Source organism: Lytechinus variegatus, chromosome 15, assembly GCF_018143015.1.
Source record: "Lytechinus variegatus isolate NC3 chromosome 15, Lvar_3.0, whole genome shotgun sequence".
In the NCBI taxonomy this organism is placed as follows: Eukaryota; Metazoa; Echinodermata; class Echinoidea; order Temnopleuroida; family Toxopneustidae; genus Lytechinus; species Lytechinus variegatus.
In genome coordinates this window covers 32,226,562-32,243,872 of record NC_054754.1, presented here as the reverse complement: position 1 = coordinate 32,243,872, position 17,311 = coordinate 32,226,562, and the positions used below count along the sequence as shown (strand labels likewise).

Sequence of the window (17,311 nt, the reverse complement as noted above, 5' to 3'; positions counted from 1 at the left end):
TCATATTTTGTAAGTCATAAATAGGATATAGTCAACTTTGGGTATCATTAATAATGCGATCGAGAAGCGTGAACAGACAATTATTTATATTCTGATGTAAAACTGGAAGTACATTTTACATGCACGCTATCGCGCATGTTTTATATTTAGACCTAAAATCTGGGCATTCTGAATACATTTGTTTAGTGGAACATTATGGAATACACGTAGACAATATGAACTTGGCAAATCAAACAATGTGACCACGCAGCGTGAGCTTAAAATGCTGATATGTAGACCATAAAACAGACATTTTACAGAGCACTTAAATTTGTAAATGAAAAAAAAAATGAAAGCTCGATGTCCGAGCAAAAATATGTTTTGCATATTGACTTCAAAACTTGCTCCACATCAGCCTATTGAGCAAGATATGAATCCCATCGAACAGGCGATTATGGCGCGAAGCGCCAGCAAAAATGTTATATAGCAACATGAAAAGATTTTTTTTATTGCAAGTCTTCCCCTCACATTATTTCATTCACTTGCCTTTCTCCCCTTATTTTCCTCTTCTTTTTTCTTCTGTCTTTCGAAGTTCTTCTTTTCCTTTTTCTTTTTTCTTTCTTCTTTCTCCATTTTTCTTTTCTTTTTTTTTGCTCTGCCAAGATTTTTTTCTGGGGGGGGGGGCACCTGGGGGGCACACCAAAACCCCAGGCCCCCGTAGCTACGCCACTGGCTTGAATATTATCCAGTTTCAGATGAGAATATCAAAAATTTTCTGCCCGCATTCCGCACTCGCATTATTAATGTTATGTTGGAAGATGAAAAAATTAACCATCCTTTTCATGATTCACAAAACATTAATTAAGTGTCCCGTTTTGAGTCCGAAATCTCTTCTTTTTTTTCGATCGGCTTCGCGCCCGCATCTGTACCCGGTGCACCTGAAATTTTGGATATGGAGACAGGTAAACAAAATAGTTATCAACCAAAATTTTATGATGGACCACCAAAATAGCAAAATGAAAAAAAAAGGTTATCAAGCTAAATTTTAGGGGGACCACAATACATTCATGGGAGGTCCAGCTGAATTTTGATATTTTGAGGGATGCAGGAAAAAAATTATCTACCTATCTATCTATCTATCTATCTATATCATATCTATCTCTATTTTTTTATCTTCATTCATTTCCTTTTAAGAGATCTTTCTTTCTTTCTTTTTTTCTTTCTTAATATTTTTTCTTTAATCATTTTTCTTTTTACTTTTTTGTTGTCAATTCTTCCCCTTATTTTTCTTCCCCCTTTCCTTTCATTCCCCCTATTATTGGGGCTACCAACGGGGCTTCCATCAAGAAACATCCCAGGAAACATCTTTATAAAAATGTTCTCAGGGAATTTTCTCGACCCATATCGATTAAGGTATAGGTTCACTTTATTGGGAAATCCCATTAATGTTTTGCACTTTAGTCATAGCCCCACAGCTGACGTGATGACGTGATTGGCGAATTACGTGGAAATTGACGGGTTATTCGTGGGAATTTCATTCATTGTGGACGATACTGCTTATTGCAATTAAGGTACTGTATTCGGTAAATGCTTATGTAATTTTAGGAGGAAAACTTACAGTTTTGTCATGTGTAATGAATGCAATCTCACATCTCTTACGACTTTCAACACAAAGTCCTAGAACCAAACTTTTGCTTTGTGGGTGTGTGCGATTCTTATAGACACAAAACCAATTGAGATATCATGACCCCGTGATTCCGTAGTTCGAATATCACGGGAGCTATACCTCTAGAGCTTGGCATGGCCATGGCACATGCATTGTGTGCCGTCATGTAAACTAATCTGGCTTGACTATATCTTGAGTAATTTACTTGACTATTCTTGAATTTTCTTCCTTGATATTCGTGAATGAATAAATGTAGGTTTTATTGTGATATTTTGGCTTGTCTGATGATTCTGAGAGTAGTGTTGTGAGAGTGAAACCGAGTCTGAATAGTGTGATTGTGAATGGAAGTGGAATATTAGGAAACCAACCATCTGAATTTGTCTTTTTCCTATATCGTGTTTTAATTCTATGGCCTTTCTTCATGCTGAAATAGTTAACAAATTTGAGTAATTATTCTCAATCATCTATGATTTATTTGATTGTCAAATGAAATCATGATGATTTAATCAATTGCTAGAGTAGATTTTTGTTGCAAATGGTTTTCCTTACTCAAACTGAAACATAGGCCTTAGGGCTTAGTTTGAGTTAAACCAGAGTTGGGAATATGGGCCTTAAGTGTTGCTTTTATTGTTAACAGGTAAATTTGGTGTTCTAAAAAAATTATATATTCTATTTCTTTTTTTTTCGTTCTACAGTGAGGTGATCTCTAGCTCATGAGGTATATTTTCTACTCAATTTTGTAGAATCAAGCCATGGCTTTGGGGGCAGGAACGGGGGACCCAAGTCCTCCAACTCTACAGGAGTTGATGATAGAATACACACTGAATGATCTAAGAACTGTTTGTGTGGTGGACACCAATGGAAAGGTTGTTTCCCTTCGTGAGGATGCATACCTCCCCAGCGTTATCAGCGATAGGATTATCAACTCTCTGGCAAGGAGAGGCACCCTGGATGATAGCAAACTACAAGCTCTGTGTGACAGGAACAGAGTCCAGCTTAAAAAAATCAATCTAAGTCGGACAGCCCTTTCTGATGAAAGCCTGGAGAAGCTGTCCAGCCACAAACTTATCGAGTTAGACATCTCGGAATGTGAGAATCTTAGTAAAGACTGCTTGCCGTCCTTGCTCAAGTTCACATCCCTTCAGCTATTGAACCTCCACAGGTGTAGAGATGCCCTGGAGAAGTACGGACTTCCGTTATTTGACTTTCCTTTGAAGAATTTACGGATTCTGAACATTGGGTATACAGACTTGAGTGGGGTACAACTGCATTGTCTTGTCCAAGAGCTAAGGAACCTGACTGTATTGGATGTCTCAAAGGTGGTGAAGAATGGAAATCTTTCTTTCCTTGATCCTGTCAGGCATCAGCTTAGGTCTTTAGTGCTTCATGATTGCGTTCTTGTTAAGAGCAGTTTGGAGTATGTATGTACCTTACCACAACTCAGGTAATACACCTCATGTTCAAAAGACAATTTCCTTTTAGTTTCATTAGTATTCTGCTGTTATGCAGCGCTCAAATGGCTTTAAAAACTTTTTAGAGCAACACAGCAGATTTATGTTCCTATACATGTAGCATTAAGAAAGGTATGAAGTTTGAATAAAATAGAGCTCTTGGAAGCAAGAAGGTGCATAATGCATCATTAGGGATGTGTGTGTAAGTCAACAACAAAAAAATAAAGTTGTGCAGAAGTATATATCTTAAGAAAATTTCTACATTTTTCTTACCAACTCTCTGTCTGATATGTTGGTTGAGTTCATAGAAATAATAGCATGATAGATACATACATGTCTACCTACTTTATTGGGCATTATGTTTGAGTCTTAAACATGAGTATTTGTACTGTAATAATTAAAACAGCAGTATTTTTTTCTTCAGATTTTAATTTTATTTTAGACTTATGAATTTCCCTTTTTATTATCTTTTTAATCAATGTATTTCAGACAAATGAAAAGAATCTAAAACCTTTCGCTCAAAAATTCCTATTATTTCTAGGCATTTGGATATTTCTGTCAACAATGAGGGTTACAAGCTTCCTCTGACAACGGCCATGTTAAAGTGCCTTGTGAAAAGTCTCTCTTCGCTTCTCTCTCTTGACCTTTCTGGTAACGACATTACAAATCACACAAGAAATGAAAACAATGAGTAAGTAATATTACAACAAACTGTTGTAATGATGTTATATTTGATATTTTCATGTCTTGAATGTGTCTGTTACGTCAAATGGAGTACGTACTCTATGGTCTAGTTATGAACATTTTGTGTGGACATTTTTCTAAGTGATATTTAAATTCAAAATGTTTTGACCACAAAGCTAATGGCTCTTCTATTCTACTTGGTCAGTAGGCACTTTTGTATTCCTACAAGCTTTAAAACAGGTTTCAAAACAAATGTACATTGATTTTTCTCCCTTTGGAATAAGATAATTATGTGAAATAAATTACATTGTTATAATGAAAAATATATGATAGAATTGAAATAGAATATAAATATTTATTAGAATTAAATTAAGTGAAGCTTGAAGGCTAAAAATAGAAAATTATGAAGTAATAAATTCATGCATTGGAGAGAAAGTGAAGGTTTATCACATGTTTACTGATGCAGCTTTTTTTTTAATAGTGGAGATGCAAGAATGGTCGATAATGGAAATCAAGTAGAACTTCAAGATCTTGCTCAAGGAATAATAGTGGACGATGAGGATGATTCATCGTCATCATCGTCATTGGAAGACAGAGCGGAGGAGCTGGACTCCGAGTATGAAGAGGAGGAGGATGATGCTAATGGTGGTGCTAGTGGTGCAGCTGGAAGGGATGTAGCAGACAGTAGGCCTGATCAGGCTGAGAAACCAATGGACGTCGACGACCACGATGGTGATGTGAACGTTGGGATTAGTAGGATGGAGGGTAGGAAAACTAACGAGGAGGAGGAGGAGGAGGACATTATTAGTAGTATTGATGGACTGAAAGGATTAAGACATAAGCTTCATTTTCTAGGACTTGTTGGAATGGATGAGTGTGAAGCGGAACATATACCAGCTATCAAGGTGAATAAAGATAAATTTCATTGTCAGGTAACCTGAGGTAATTAGTACAAACTAAAAAAATGACAATGCAATTATTAGAACTAAATCACTGTTCGAGGGCATAAAGTGGCATTTCATTCAGACAAGTTTTCCCCTGAATTCATGTTGAATAATTCTCAGACGTTATTACTCTCCAATAATTGCACTTCTGGGGGGAAATTTATATTCTAGAATGTTAATCCCATACAGGAGAATACAGATACCGGTGTTCTATAAACATTGGTCATTTCAAATAATCCATGGAACATAGCATGCTCTGACACTGCACTACTGGCATCAAATATCCATTGATAGTCGTGAAATGGATTCATTAAAGACAATAGTGAAGCTTTGAAGTTTTGCATGTTGGTAAGACTAGGTGAACAGGTTTGTGAAGGAGATAAGGACAAAGAGAGAAGTTTTGTTGTTTATTTGTTGGTTTGTTTGGTTTTGTTTTCAAGTTTTGTTTTTGTTTTGTTTTTGCACTTTTATCCCATACTTTAGTTTTCGGTGTCCCGAAACCTGAAGTTTTATTAGGCCACAAATCCAGTTTACTTTTGTTTTCTCTGTTGCAGCTTCCTGTAGCAGAAGAAAATCACACATGCTGCAAAAAACAGAACACATACAAAATAGAAAAAGTAAAAAAGCAATAAAAAGAAAAAAGTGAAGAGAAATTAAAAAAAGAATAGAAAATACAAAAATAAGAGGGAAAATAAGGATAAAAGAAGAAAAGAAAACCAAAGAAAAGAAAGATAACAAGAAAAGAAAAGGACAAAAGAAGGGGAAAGAGAAAAAGAAAATAAAAGAAAAGGAAGGAATAAGAAAAAATATAAAAAAAAGAAAAAGAAAAGAAAAGAAAAGGAAGGAAAAAGAAAAAAAAAGAGAGAGAAGAAAGAAAAAAGGAATGGAAAAGGAAAAAAAAATAATAAGCTATTGAAAATGAACAAAAGCTGTGGCAAAAATTGTCAATCCTGACTGGTTGCCAACCAAGGAAAGAATAAGAAGAATAACCTTGTGGATAAAGTAGTACCTAAAAGGTTTTTTTAGTTATCTTTGGTAAAAGTTCTGGGGAAAACGGTTTATGAAGAACTTTTACTGAAATATTACAAAGGAGCCCTTTTCCAGGATAATCCCCATAGTGCATTCTCAAACCTCTTCACCTCGCCAACATGTGAAGCAATAATACTTTTAGCGCTATTGAAGCATTTTCCTTCTTGTTTTTATCAGGTTGCTGGTGTTGCTAATGAAGATCAGATCCTAGTCACCATAGAGATGTATCTTGAAAGGAGAGGTTTCCTGCTGAAAGGACTTAACGCCTATTTTGATATTCTCAGAGTTATCAATTGCCAATCGCCTCTGAGAGCTGTACAGGTAATAATTCTGCTCTGCTTCGACAAAAGGAAGCAAGTGACATAAAAGTAGAAATTAAGTTTATTCTTCTTCCTAGTCAAGTTTCATCATTCATGGCTGGTCAGCCATAATATATGCATGGATGTAAATGACAGAGACATTTTGTTATTTTCCAGGAAATAACACTTCAGTTACTTGCTTCCTTGTGTAAAAGTAGGGCAGACTAGTCATATACATGTATAAACATAATAGCCTACATGTTTGATAACAGAGGTAGGAAAAATATGGCAAAATGAGAATAGCTAAAGAGATCAGTCATCAAATTACTAAGAAAAATATTTTTGAAATATTTTTTCTTTGTCATTTTTTTGTTCAAACTTGATATTGCTGCTTCTGATCAATCATTTCTGTTCCATACATTCATGAATTATTTTGTTTCTTGAAGTTAATTTTGGAAATTAATGTTGTATATTTTATACTTATATTTCACATTGTTCTAATCCAATCAAGTCTCTTTGCTTAAAACAAAATCAAGATATAAAATTCATTCATTAATAGATCATCGTAGTATGTATGTCTTGAATAAATGTGACCAACCACCCTAAACCCCCACAATAGGTTCTTTGTTAATAGCCAAAATAGTAAACTTGCTTCAAAAAGCCAAACTTCAATGCTTTGCTTGTCTGAAGGAGTAATTCTTCATCTTTATACTGTAAACATTTCGAGTTGTAAAGTTGAATAGAAAACAAGATACAAGAGTTTCTTTGACACAATTTTGTGCGGACTGCTTGGAAGTTTCATTAAAAATACACAGTGTGCACATCTGATGCCTGAGAGAACAAAGACTTCAAATATTGTTTTCTCCTTGTATTCTGAAGCTCTCACTTCGTTTTCTCTGCATTCCATCAAGTATTTGAGTGACGTATTGTTGATATCACTATAAGCTTAGGATTTTTCAAACTAAAAAAAAATCTCAAAATTGATTTTGGCAACTTATTGTTGGTTTTTGGGTGGATGGTCATAATGAATTCACATTACTTGAATTCAAAATACTTAGGTCTTGGCCATATAATCTCATCAGGGTTTGATCATTTTCAAATGTTATTTTCTAATTTTAAGGGTTACAATCTGAAAGTAAGCCTGCTCCATAAGAGAATTAAACACATTTTGATTCTAAAAATAATTCTGTTGACATCTCATAATGGTCAATCTGAGAGACATGGGTTTGATTCCCAGCTGTGACATGTTTTCCTTCAGCAAGAAATTTACCCACATTGTGCTGCACTCAACCCAGGTGAGATGAATCAGTACTCAGTAGGAAGAAATTCCTTGAATGCTTGAGCAATTGTATTGGCAGTGCAGCTAAAGCTTGGGGTAGTAAGAGCGGCGCTTTGTGTCCTCAAGCAAAACACGCTTTATGAATCCAGCTTTTATTATCATTATTATGAATTGTTTGCTTTTGTTTTCATGTCTAGGGTATAATAAATGCTATGAAGAGGTATCCCAGTGATAGCCAAATACAAATATCAGGAAGGTATGTAAACTATTTCAGTTTGGTCAACAACAGGGGCCCATCTTACAAAAAGTTGATATTGATCCGATCAATCGCAACTATGGAAAGCCAGCAAAGTCAACATAGGAAATGCATGTTTATTCAAGAAATTTTCTTGATATGAATGTATATCTATAAAGTCACTGATTTCTTGACAAATTGGTGTGTTTTCCTTTGTTTACATAGAACATTTTGCAAATTTCCTGTAGAAAAAAATTATGAAACTGATGAATTTCAATAGAGTTACGATTGATTGGATTAATCATAACTCTTTGTAAGATGGGACCCTGGGATGTGACTTTTCATACTAAAGTCTGAATTTATCAGCTCTTTTTTTTCAGCCATAGAAAACGCTTGTGTGAGAAATGCCTCATTCGAGGTGATTTTCAAACTTTTCACCGTAAGCAATTCTAAGTGACATCCCTGTGCTACAACCACTTTGTCTAATTTCCATTTGGTCTCATCTCACATGATGTAATTATCCTTATTAGTAGACAACCATTCTACTAAGCATTTGGTCTAATTGATGCTGTACCATTTGTCTAATTTCCAGTTAAGCTTTACCATTAGCCTGTATTCTGAAGTCGGGTTCAGCTTAGACCATAGTCTAACTCTGTGCTAAAATTATGGAAAGCCAAATATTTCAAAGCTTTGTTTATAGTGAATGCTTCTCATGTTAACTGCTCTTTACTAATTCTTAAATGGTGCAGACTGTCATACTTATCCTTCCCAGGCAGTTAATAATGTTTTTGAAGTCAAATGAGCTGATACATTGAACCTCTACTGTTATAGATTTATGTAACAACTGGCTTTCCATAGTTAAACCAAAACTTAAAACCTGAGTTTTAATTAATCCCCGAGTATGAGCCATTATGTCTAATATACACTTTGTCAAATGCTACTTGGTCTATATGATTAGATAAACTTTTTATTAAACAAATAATCAAGTGACAAAGTGCGAAAGCAAGTAGACAAAGTGAAAATTAGACCATCTTGGCTTTAGACTAAATGACATTTAGACCAATTGAGTATGAGACCATCTTGGCTTTAGACTAAATTACGTCTAGACCAATGGAATATTAGACCATCTATTATTTGGTATTTTTTTATGTGTTATTTTTCTCTGATCTGTTTGATTTCAGTGCATCATTATTTCATCTCACAAGAGGAAATTACAAGAAACATCTCACAAAAACATGGAGACAGTAAGTTGATACTTTTATTAGTTAAACTTGAGTCAACATTTGTCAGATTTTAAGCTAAGAGAGAACAATTCATGAGTTGATGTTGTTATTGGATGCAATCATCCTGTATATAGTACTGCTTATTTTGGATGCAACACTTTGCCACTTTCATGAAAATATTAAATGCTAATGATTGTAATAATAATGAATTATATTAAATCAAATGATATTGGCAATTATTCTCTCCAATTGTTCAAAATACCCCCACATAGAATTGTGTCAGCCCTTCAATCATCTGCCCTCTTTTCTAACAGAATAAAGCCATTGTTTTCTCTAACGTTGATCCACTACAGTCTTAGGTTTACAATGTTGTTGATGATGATGATGAAGATGAAGATGATGATGTTGATGGTGATGGTGATGATGATGAAGATGATGATGATAATGAAGATGATGATGATAATGAAAATGTTATTTATGTGGATGATGATGATAATGATAGTAATGATAATGATGATAATGTGTTTACTATATTATTCAGAGCGGTAATCAGCTGTCTTCTAGATGCCATAGAGGTGGTAGATAGCGTGACTCTCCTACGGAACTGTGGCTTGACACTCTTCAATTTCTCCATCCCTGAAGACTTTCAGTTCCAGTTTGAACGTGTTGTCAAGAACCTTGTTAAACTGGCACTGACCGAGGACAGAGAGGGCCTCCTTCAACGAGTTTATGTTCACATGTGCAATTCCATTGTCTGTCATGTCGAAGGCAGACAGAAGCTATTGGTCGGCAAATTGGGCATCATCACAGTGAGTTCCTGTGGAAGTTTAGATTCTAATCTTTGATATAGGAAAACAATTGTGATTGATCTTAAATTCTGGACATCACACAAAATGTCAGAACAGATTTTTGCTGTTAATTTTATGGATCGAATTGATCCCCTTTAATTTTAGATTGAATGAATGTTGATATAATGATTCCGATGTTAAGAATTTATTTTAAAAAAAAAAGATTTTGTAATTTGAATTCCTTCATTCAACAGCTAGTTGGAAAATTAGAAAAGATTATTTTACAAAAGCAATTATAAATTGTTGATTCTTGATAATAAGTTTAAATGTGCTGAGACACTAATGTGACAAAGAATATTTTTTTCCTTTTATCCATTGCCATGGTATAATATGTCATTCCGTTGACTCACTGCCTTGCTCTGTTGGTTTTTAATCTGCTGTTAAGCCCAGGGAACAAGTAAGTGGGGAGAATGAGTGATAAGTTTTGAGGACGATTAAAAAAATTGAGGAAATGAGTTAGTAAGTCATGGTAATGATTTACAAAATATAAATATTTTCCTACATGTCCCTGCAATGTGGTAATTTTGTAACATCTGAGGACTATTCTGTGTTGTAATCCCTCATAAGAGCGTCCGTCATCCAAAACATAAACAACTTGATATTGATGACACATAACTGTATCTATTTTTTTCTCAGTGTATGTTGAAGCTGATCAAAGATCGTTTGGATCGTAAGATATGTGATGAAGTAATGGAGACAGCATGGAGTACTCTATGGAATGTAACAGGTTTGTAAAAATTTATACAAATAAACCTTGTTTTACCCTTGGCAAACAAAGTGTGAAGGAAGTCTGCAAGAATCAGTGAACATTTGGGGTGTCAGTTGGTCCTTAGCTAATCATGTGATTCAGTTTACTCCCTTACTTGGCACACTCGTTAGTCTTTGGGTGAATACTTGTAGGACATATTAAAATGTGTTGCCATGGTAACAACATGAAAACCCAATAAGAAACCCTTTCTATTGACGTACATCCCGATGTAGTATGAACTATTCTACTGATTTATTCATTTCATTGTTGTTGTGATTTATTTTATTTCATTTATTTTTTCATTGTTATTATTTTTTATTTTATTGTTATAATTCATTTTATTTCATTTTTCATTTGATGCTTTTCAGATGAAACCGCACACAACTGTGAACTCTTTCTACATGGTGATGGCATGCAACTCTTCCTCAGATGTAAAGAAGTAAGCATAAATTATTTCATTGACTGGTTTAATATAATAATAATGATGATAATAGGCATTTATATAGCGCCATGCTATCTAGCTCAAGAAACAAAAGAATGAGAAAGTTTGGATGAGTGTCAAAGTGCCAATAACTAATACTGTTAGAAAAGATAAGACTTCAGTTTAGATTTGAAGGTCTCCAGTGATGATATAATTCTTAGATTCAATGGCAAATTATTCCAGAGAGAAGGTGCTGAGGCAGAGAAAGCTCGCACACTATATGCTACACTCGTTTTGGGAGTCTTAAGAAGTTGCTGGTGTGATGATCTTAGGCTACGAGCTGGTGTGTAAGGCATGACAAGGTCTTGTAGATATTTTGGTGCCATACAATTTAACACTTTCAAAGTGAGAAGAAATATTTTAAGTTCTATATGCTTCCGGATTGGCAACTAATGTAACTTCTGGAGAATTGGTGAAATGTGTTCATATTTTGAAGCACCAGTTAAAACCCTGGCAGCTGTATTCTGAGCATACTGAAGTTTATTGATGTTGCGTGAGGTTATATTTCTAAAGATTTTGAGAGCATGGGCTGCTTGGTTTACTCATATGTTGCAAAGAATCTGATCAAAATACATTTTTCATTGATTACGTATATTTGTTGCATGCGCTTATTAATGCTTACTTCAGTACAGTTTTTGGTAAACAGTCATGTTTTTTATATTTGAATTAGGATTGCGAATTGGTATTCTCAATAACCTTGGATTTATGACCATTCATCCATGTCTAAAATTCAACCAAAGAATACTTTATTTAGATTTCCTAAAATTAGTCACTTTATTTTTTTTTCTAGTAAGAATCATAATTAATCTGGGTTATTTTAATCATAGTTTGTTTCTTACTTTAGGATCACCTTTCATGATAATACCAGGCCCCCCCCCAAAAAAAAAGAAAATTGAAAATGTCTTTCAAATTGGCATCTGCAGATTGATGACATCAGTAAAGTTTGAACTGTGTTGGTGAATCTTAAATTTCAGTTTATAATCGAAACATTCAAATATTTGATTCCTGTATTATAGACTTTCCGGTCAAGACCAGAGCTACTCCGAAACATGATGGGGCTTATGGGTAATGTGGCAGAGGTCAAAGCACTGAGACCGCAACTCATTCCTCATGTACCTGTATTCGCGTAAGTCTTTCATATTATATGTTGTGTGTAGTGATGCACAAATGTGCATTTTTAGCTGCTATTTGATCATTGTCAACATTAATATTTAAAAAATTAAAGGTCAAGTCCACCCCAGAACAATGTTGATTTGAATCAATAGAGAAAAATCAGACAAGCACAATGCTGAAAATTTCATCAAAATCGGATGTAAAATAAGAAAGTTATGACATTTCAAAGTTTCACTTATTTTTAACAAAATAGTTATATGAACGAGCCAGTTACATCCAAATGAGAGAGTCGATGATGTAATTCACTCACTATTTCTTTTGTTTTTTATTGTTTGAATTAGACAATATTTCAATTTTTACGAATTTGACGATCAGGACCTCCTTGCCTGAAGCACAAAATGTTAAAATAATGGAATTCCATGTGTTCAGTGAGGAATGAAACTTCATTTCACATGACAATGATGAGAAAATAAAAATATTTCATATATCATATAATGAATTACAAAAGAAATAGTGAGTGAGTGATGTCATCAACTCTCTCATTTGGATGTAACTTGCTCGTTCATATAAACATTTTGTTGAAAATAAGCGAAACTTTAAAATGCCATAACTTTCTTATTTTACATCCAATTTAGATGAAATTTTCAGTGTTATGCTTGTTGAATTTTTCTCTTTTTATTAAAATCAATTTCTGTTGGGGTGGACTTGTCCTTTAAGATTCATAGTTATCTCTTAATTAGTCATTAGTTTGTCTCAGTTTACTGCTTATGAATAACTCACTGTTTTTTTTTTGTCAAACTACTGTTTTTGTGATTGTGGCTGCAGTGAAAGTGAGCGGTTAACATTCAAAGATTTGAAAAATATTCTTATTTGTGAAAAATGTTATAAATATATGGTTTGCAGTTTAGAAATGCCCCTTTTACACCTGAAAATTATATTAACACATGAGTCCTAGTTTCAAAATACCATTATGCTACCTGAAATTTAAAGGACAAGTCCACCCCAACAAAAACTTGATTTGAATAAAAAGAAAAAAATTCAACAAGCATAACACTGAAAATTTCATCAAAATCGGATGTAAAATAAGAAAGTTATGGCATTTTAAAGTTTCGCTTATTTTCAACAAAATAGTTATATGAACGAGCCAGTTACATCCAAATGAGAGAGTTGATGACATCACTCACTATTTCTTTTGTATTTTATTATATGAAATATGAAATATTTTTATTTTCTCGTCATTGTCATGTGAAATGAAGTTTAATTCCTCCCTGAACACATGGAATTCCATTATTTTAACATTTTGTGCTTCAGGCAAGGAGGTCCTAATCATCACATTTGTAAAAATTGAAATATTGTATCATTCAAACAATAAAAAACAAAAAAAATATTGAGTGAAAGACACCATCGACTCTCTCATTTGGATGTAACTGGCTCGTTCATAAAACTATTTTGTGAAACATAAGCGAAACTTAATGTCATGAAACTGTAATGTCATAACTTTCTTATTTTACATCCGATTTTGATGAAATTTTCAGCATTGTGCTTGTCTGATTTTTCTCTATTGATTCAAATCAACATTTTTCTGAGGTGGACTTGACCTTTAAGTGATATAAACATGAGTTGTATTTTAGAAATACCATGATATCAGAGAATACAGGCTGAAAATAATATTGTAACAATTTAACTTTATTTTTAAAGACCATGGTAACAATAGCTCTTTGTAAATGCTTTTCTTAAATTTCTGTCATTGGAATGTGCAGATCTCTCCTCCAGGATAGAACTGATGGTATTGAGGTGAGTTACAACGCGGCTGGCGCCCTCGCTCACATGGCGTCTGATGGTGAGGATGTATGGAAGGCTAGTACCCGTCGGGATGAGGTCTTGAATAAGATGGCTGATGCTATTGAATCTTGGCAGCTTGACGAACAGAGGAACATTAACTACAGGTCAGTGTAACTAGATCATTGATGAATGATCTGAGAAGCCGTTGTGGTGTAGTGGGGTTGGTTATAATAATTTGTGCAATATTTAGGACAGTGTTTCTAAGTGCTGCATAGGACTACCCCAGCTATTCCCTTGCTTCAGCATGGCTTTCTCTGGTGAGGCACTCAATCTACTTCTGTCCTTTGACATTGATCTACAATTCTCCCACTCAGCCTTGGTGAGGTAAAATGGTACTCGGTGAAAATTTATTCCTGTAAATGTTTTAGTGCCTTAATTTGCAGCTTTGCTAAAGCTGTGGTAGTATTTGTGATGTGTCAGGAGTGTCATATATGACTGACATCTGTGCTATATAAGAATTCATTGTTGATGCTATTGTCGTTATTATGTTCTACTTGGCTTTGTTATTTGCAGGGCTCGACACTAGCTGCGGTCCGACGGTCCCAGACCGGTAAAAATCGCTGTTGGGCCAGTAGATTTTCAGAAATTGGAAGATTTACTGGTCCGACATGACCAGTAAAAAATATCATTGTCGGGCCAGTAATTTTTCCAAAAATAGCAAGATTTAAGGGTCCGACATGACCAGTAATAAAAACCATTGTTGGGCCAATAACTTTTCCAGAAATGGTCAAATTCACAGCAAACCATTTCCCCCCGTTAAATTCTGCCATTCACACACAGAATACACACAGAATGAATCGCACGTGTTACTAGAGTACTATACAGCATGCATACAGTGTACATGTAGTCAGCCACACAATCCACATGGTGAATTCTCCACTGGCCGCACGAACGAAGCCTGGCTAAACTCTGGCAGAAATCTCTCACAGAACTGTCAAAATTCACGGTTCATACTCATGAAAGGCTCTTATAATGTCCATATTTCCTAAAAATTGGAGTAACTCTGTCATCTGTAAGCAGTAAAAGGGTAAATTTTCACTTCTGTTTGGTTCAAACAGATCGGGTTTCGGGTGGTATCGTCTGAATACATATTAGCCCCACATATGCATTTATGTGTGTGTTGATACACTTGGTTTCTGACTTTCTTTCGTAGCTATTTTAATTGAGCCAAAAAAGAAACATAAATTATTTATGATAATAGTTTTAGCTTTCTTCCTCTGTTTTCTTCCTGTTTTCTTTCCTTCTTTCTTTTCAATCTTTCTTTTATTTATTTTTTCTCTATTTTTTTCCTTCCTTCCTTCTTTCCTCCTTCTTTCCTTCCTTCTTTCCTTCCTTCTTTCCTTCTTTCTTTCCTTCCTTCCTCCTTTCCTCCCTTCTTTCCTTCCTTCTTTCCTTCCTTCTTTCCTTTCTTTCTTTCTTACTTTCCTTCCTTCTTTCCTTCCTTCTTTCCTTCCTTCTTTCCTTCCTTCTTTCCTTCCTTCTTTCCTTCCTTCTTTCCTTCCTTCTTTCCTTCCTTCCTTCTTTCCTTCCTTCTTTCCTTCTTTCCTTCCTTCCTTCCTCCTTTCCTCCCTTCTTTCCTTCCTTCTTTCCTTCCTTCTTTCTTTCCTTCTTTCCTTCCTCCCTTCTTTCCTCCCTTCTTTCCTTCCTTCTTTCCTTCCATCCTTTCTTACTTTCCTTCCTTCTTTCCTTCCTTCTTTCCTCCCTTCTTTCCTCCCTTCTTTCCTTCCATCCTTTCTTACTTTCCTTCCTTCTTTCCTCCCTTCCTTCCTCCCTCCTTCCTTCCTTCCTTCCATCCTTTCTTTCTTACTTTCCTTACTTCTTTCCTTCCTTCCTTCTTTCCTTCCATCCTTTCTTTCTGACTTTCCTTCCTTCCTCCTTTCCTTCCTTCTTTCCTTCTTTCTTTCTTTCTTACTCTCTTCGTTTCTGTCTTGCTTTCTTTTTGTCCTTCATTCCTTCGTTTTCCGGGGGGGGGGGGGGTCACGAAAGGCTAGAAAAATAAACTTGCACCTTTTTTTTAATGTTTTCTTTACTTTTTGGGACCAGTAGATTTTAGGTTCGGACCAGTAAAAATTTGAAAAACTACTGGTCCGACATGAATAGGTTGGACCAGTAGTAAAAATGGGTTAGTGTGGAGCCCTGATATTTGTAGTATCACAATATATCCCCTCAAACATTGTTCACATACAATCTTGTATAATTTATCACAAAATTCTGGTTCCACTCATCCTTATGTCACATTAGTGCATCGATTTCCTTACCGAGTGTGGGTCTTTGAAATAATGATGATAATTATACTGCTACTAGACATACATGTAATATTGATAATATTATTGGGACGACTGGCTATATTACTCAGTGGACATGTTTTCCTATATCGTTTTCCAGGTCATTTGAACCAATTCTTAGATTACTGAATACCTATCACACTCCTCAAGTTCAACTGTGGGCAACATGGGCCCTGGCCAATCTCTGTACAGTCTCAAGTAAGTATATCAGGTTGTTAATATTGTAGATTGATTGGTTAATATACATAGTCACTAAAGGAAGTTGCTTTGTAACAGTACATTTTGTGGAATTGAATGTAAATAGTTAAGCCACAGTAAGTGTGCCATAGACTGTGAGTCTAGATAAGGATGAGTGCTAAATCGCTTTCCTAGTCAAAATCCATGTAATATTCATCAAACTGTCAAGAATTGCAAAGAGAAAGTGAATTAATCACTACTGACCTTTGAGTCGCTTCCATCTGGACATCAACTTATTTGAGGGTTTCTCTCTTTCATCAAATTTGGGTTCCCCCAATTGGTTTTTATTGCACAAGACTTGAGACTAAAATATTCTGCAAGGAGTGCGGTTGAAAAAATTATCAGGAAAATGTTGGGGAAGGGGGCATAATGCCTCCATCAGGATTATTGGGGTTAATACAATAGATGTATTCTGTAGCTTTTGGTGCCAAAACCTAAAAAAACAAAACAAAATGAGTTATGTCTTTCTCTTTATTTCCATTCCATTATCCCAGGAGAGAAGTATTCTCGTTTGTTGGTGAGCGAGGGCGGGCTGAAGAAGCTAGAAGACCTCGTTGCAAGACCTGATACTTGGTCACGTGTGACCTACTTTGCACAGATTGCTATCAGACTGTCGCAGCAATACAGAGACTAGACTCCATTTGAATTTGTTTTGGAATCAATGCTGAACTTGTGAACTGACGTGTTATATGGTCGCTATTGTTGCATTTTGAATGTGAAGGAGCTCGTAACACAAGACGCCCGTAAGCAATGATCGTAGAACATTTTTCTGCGATTCATCCATAGACTACAGTGTACAATCAATCGTAAAGATGGAGCTAACCTTTGTTTTATGGGACCTTGCGGGACCTTGGGGTCTGTTACATAAAGCTGTTTGTAAGTTAAGAGCAACTTAAAAGAACGACTGGTGATACTTTCTTGTGGTAAATGGTATATTCACTGGTGATGGTTAAACACATAAGAAAAGT

General features: G+C 35.1%; 1 protein-coding gene across 1 annotated transcript; it reads left to right on the top strand.

Annotated features, from left to right (window-relative positions):
- Positions 1-1,425: 1,425 nt before the first annotated feature.
- LOC121428829 (protein zer-1 homolog) lies at positions 1,426-17,084 on the top strand. The gene is made up of 14 exons (XM_041625695.1): positions 1,426-1,550; positions 2,341-3,089; positions 3,638-3,787; positions 4,262-4,685; positions 5,931-6,074; positions 7,529-7,587; positions 8,748-8,810; positions 9,331-9,598; positions 10,274-10,364; positions 10,754-10,824; positions 11,883-11,992; positions 13,740-13,925; positions 16,207-16,304; positions 16,838-17,084. Exons 2-14 carry the CDS (start codon positions 2,398-2,400, stop codon positions 16,975-16,977), a joined length of 2,496 nt encoding a protein of 831 aa, XP_041481629.1. The 5' UTR covers positions 1,426-1,550; positions 2,341-2,397; the 3' UTR covers positions 16,978-17,084.
- Positions 17,085-17,311: the final 227 nt, after the last annotated feature.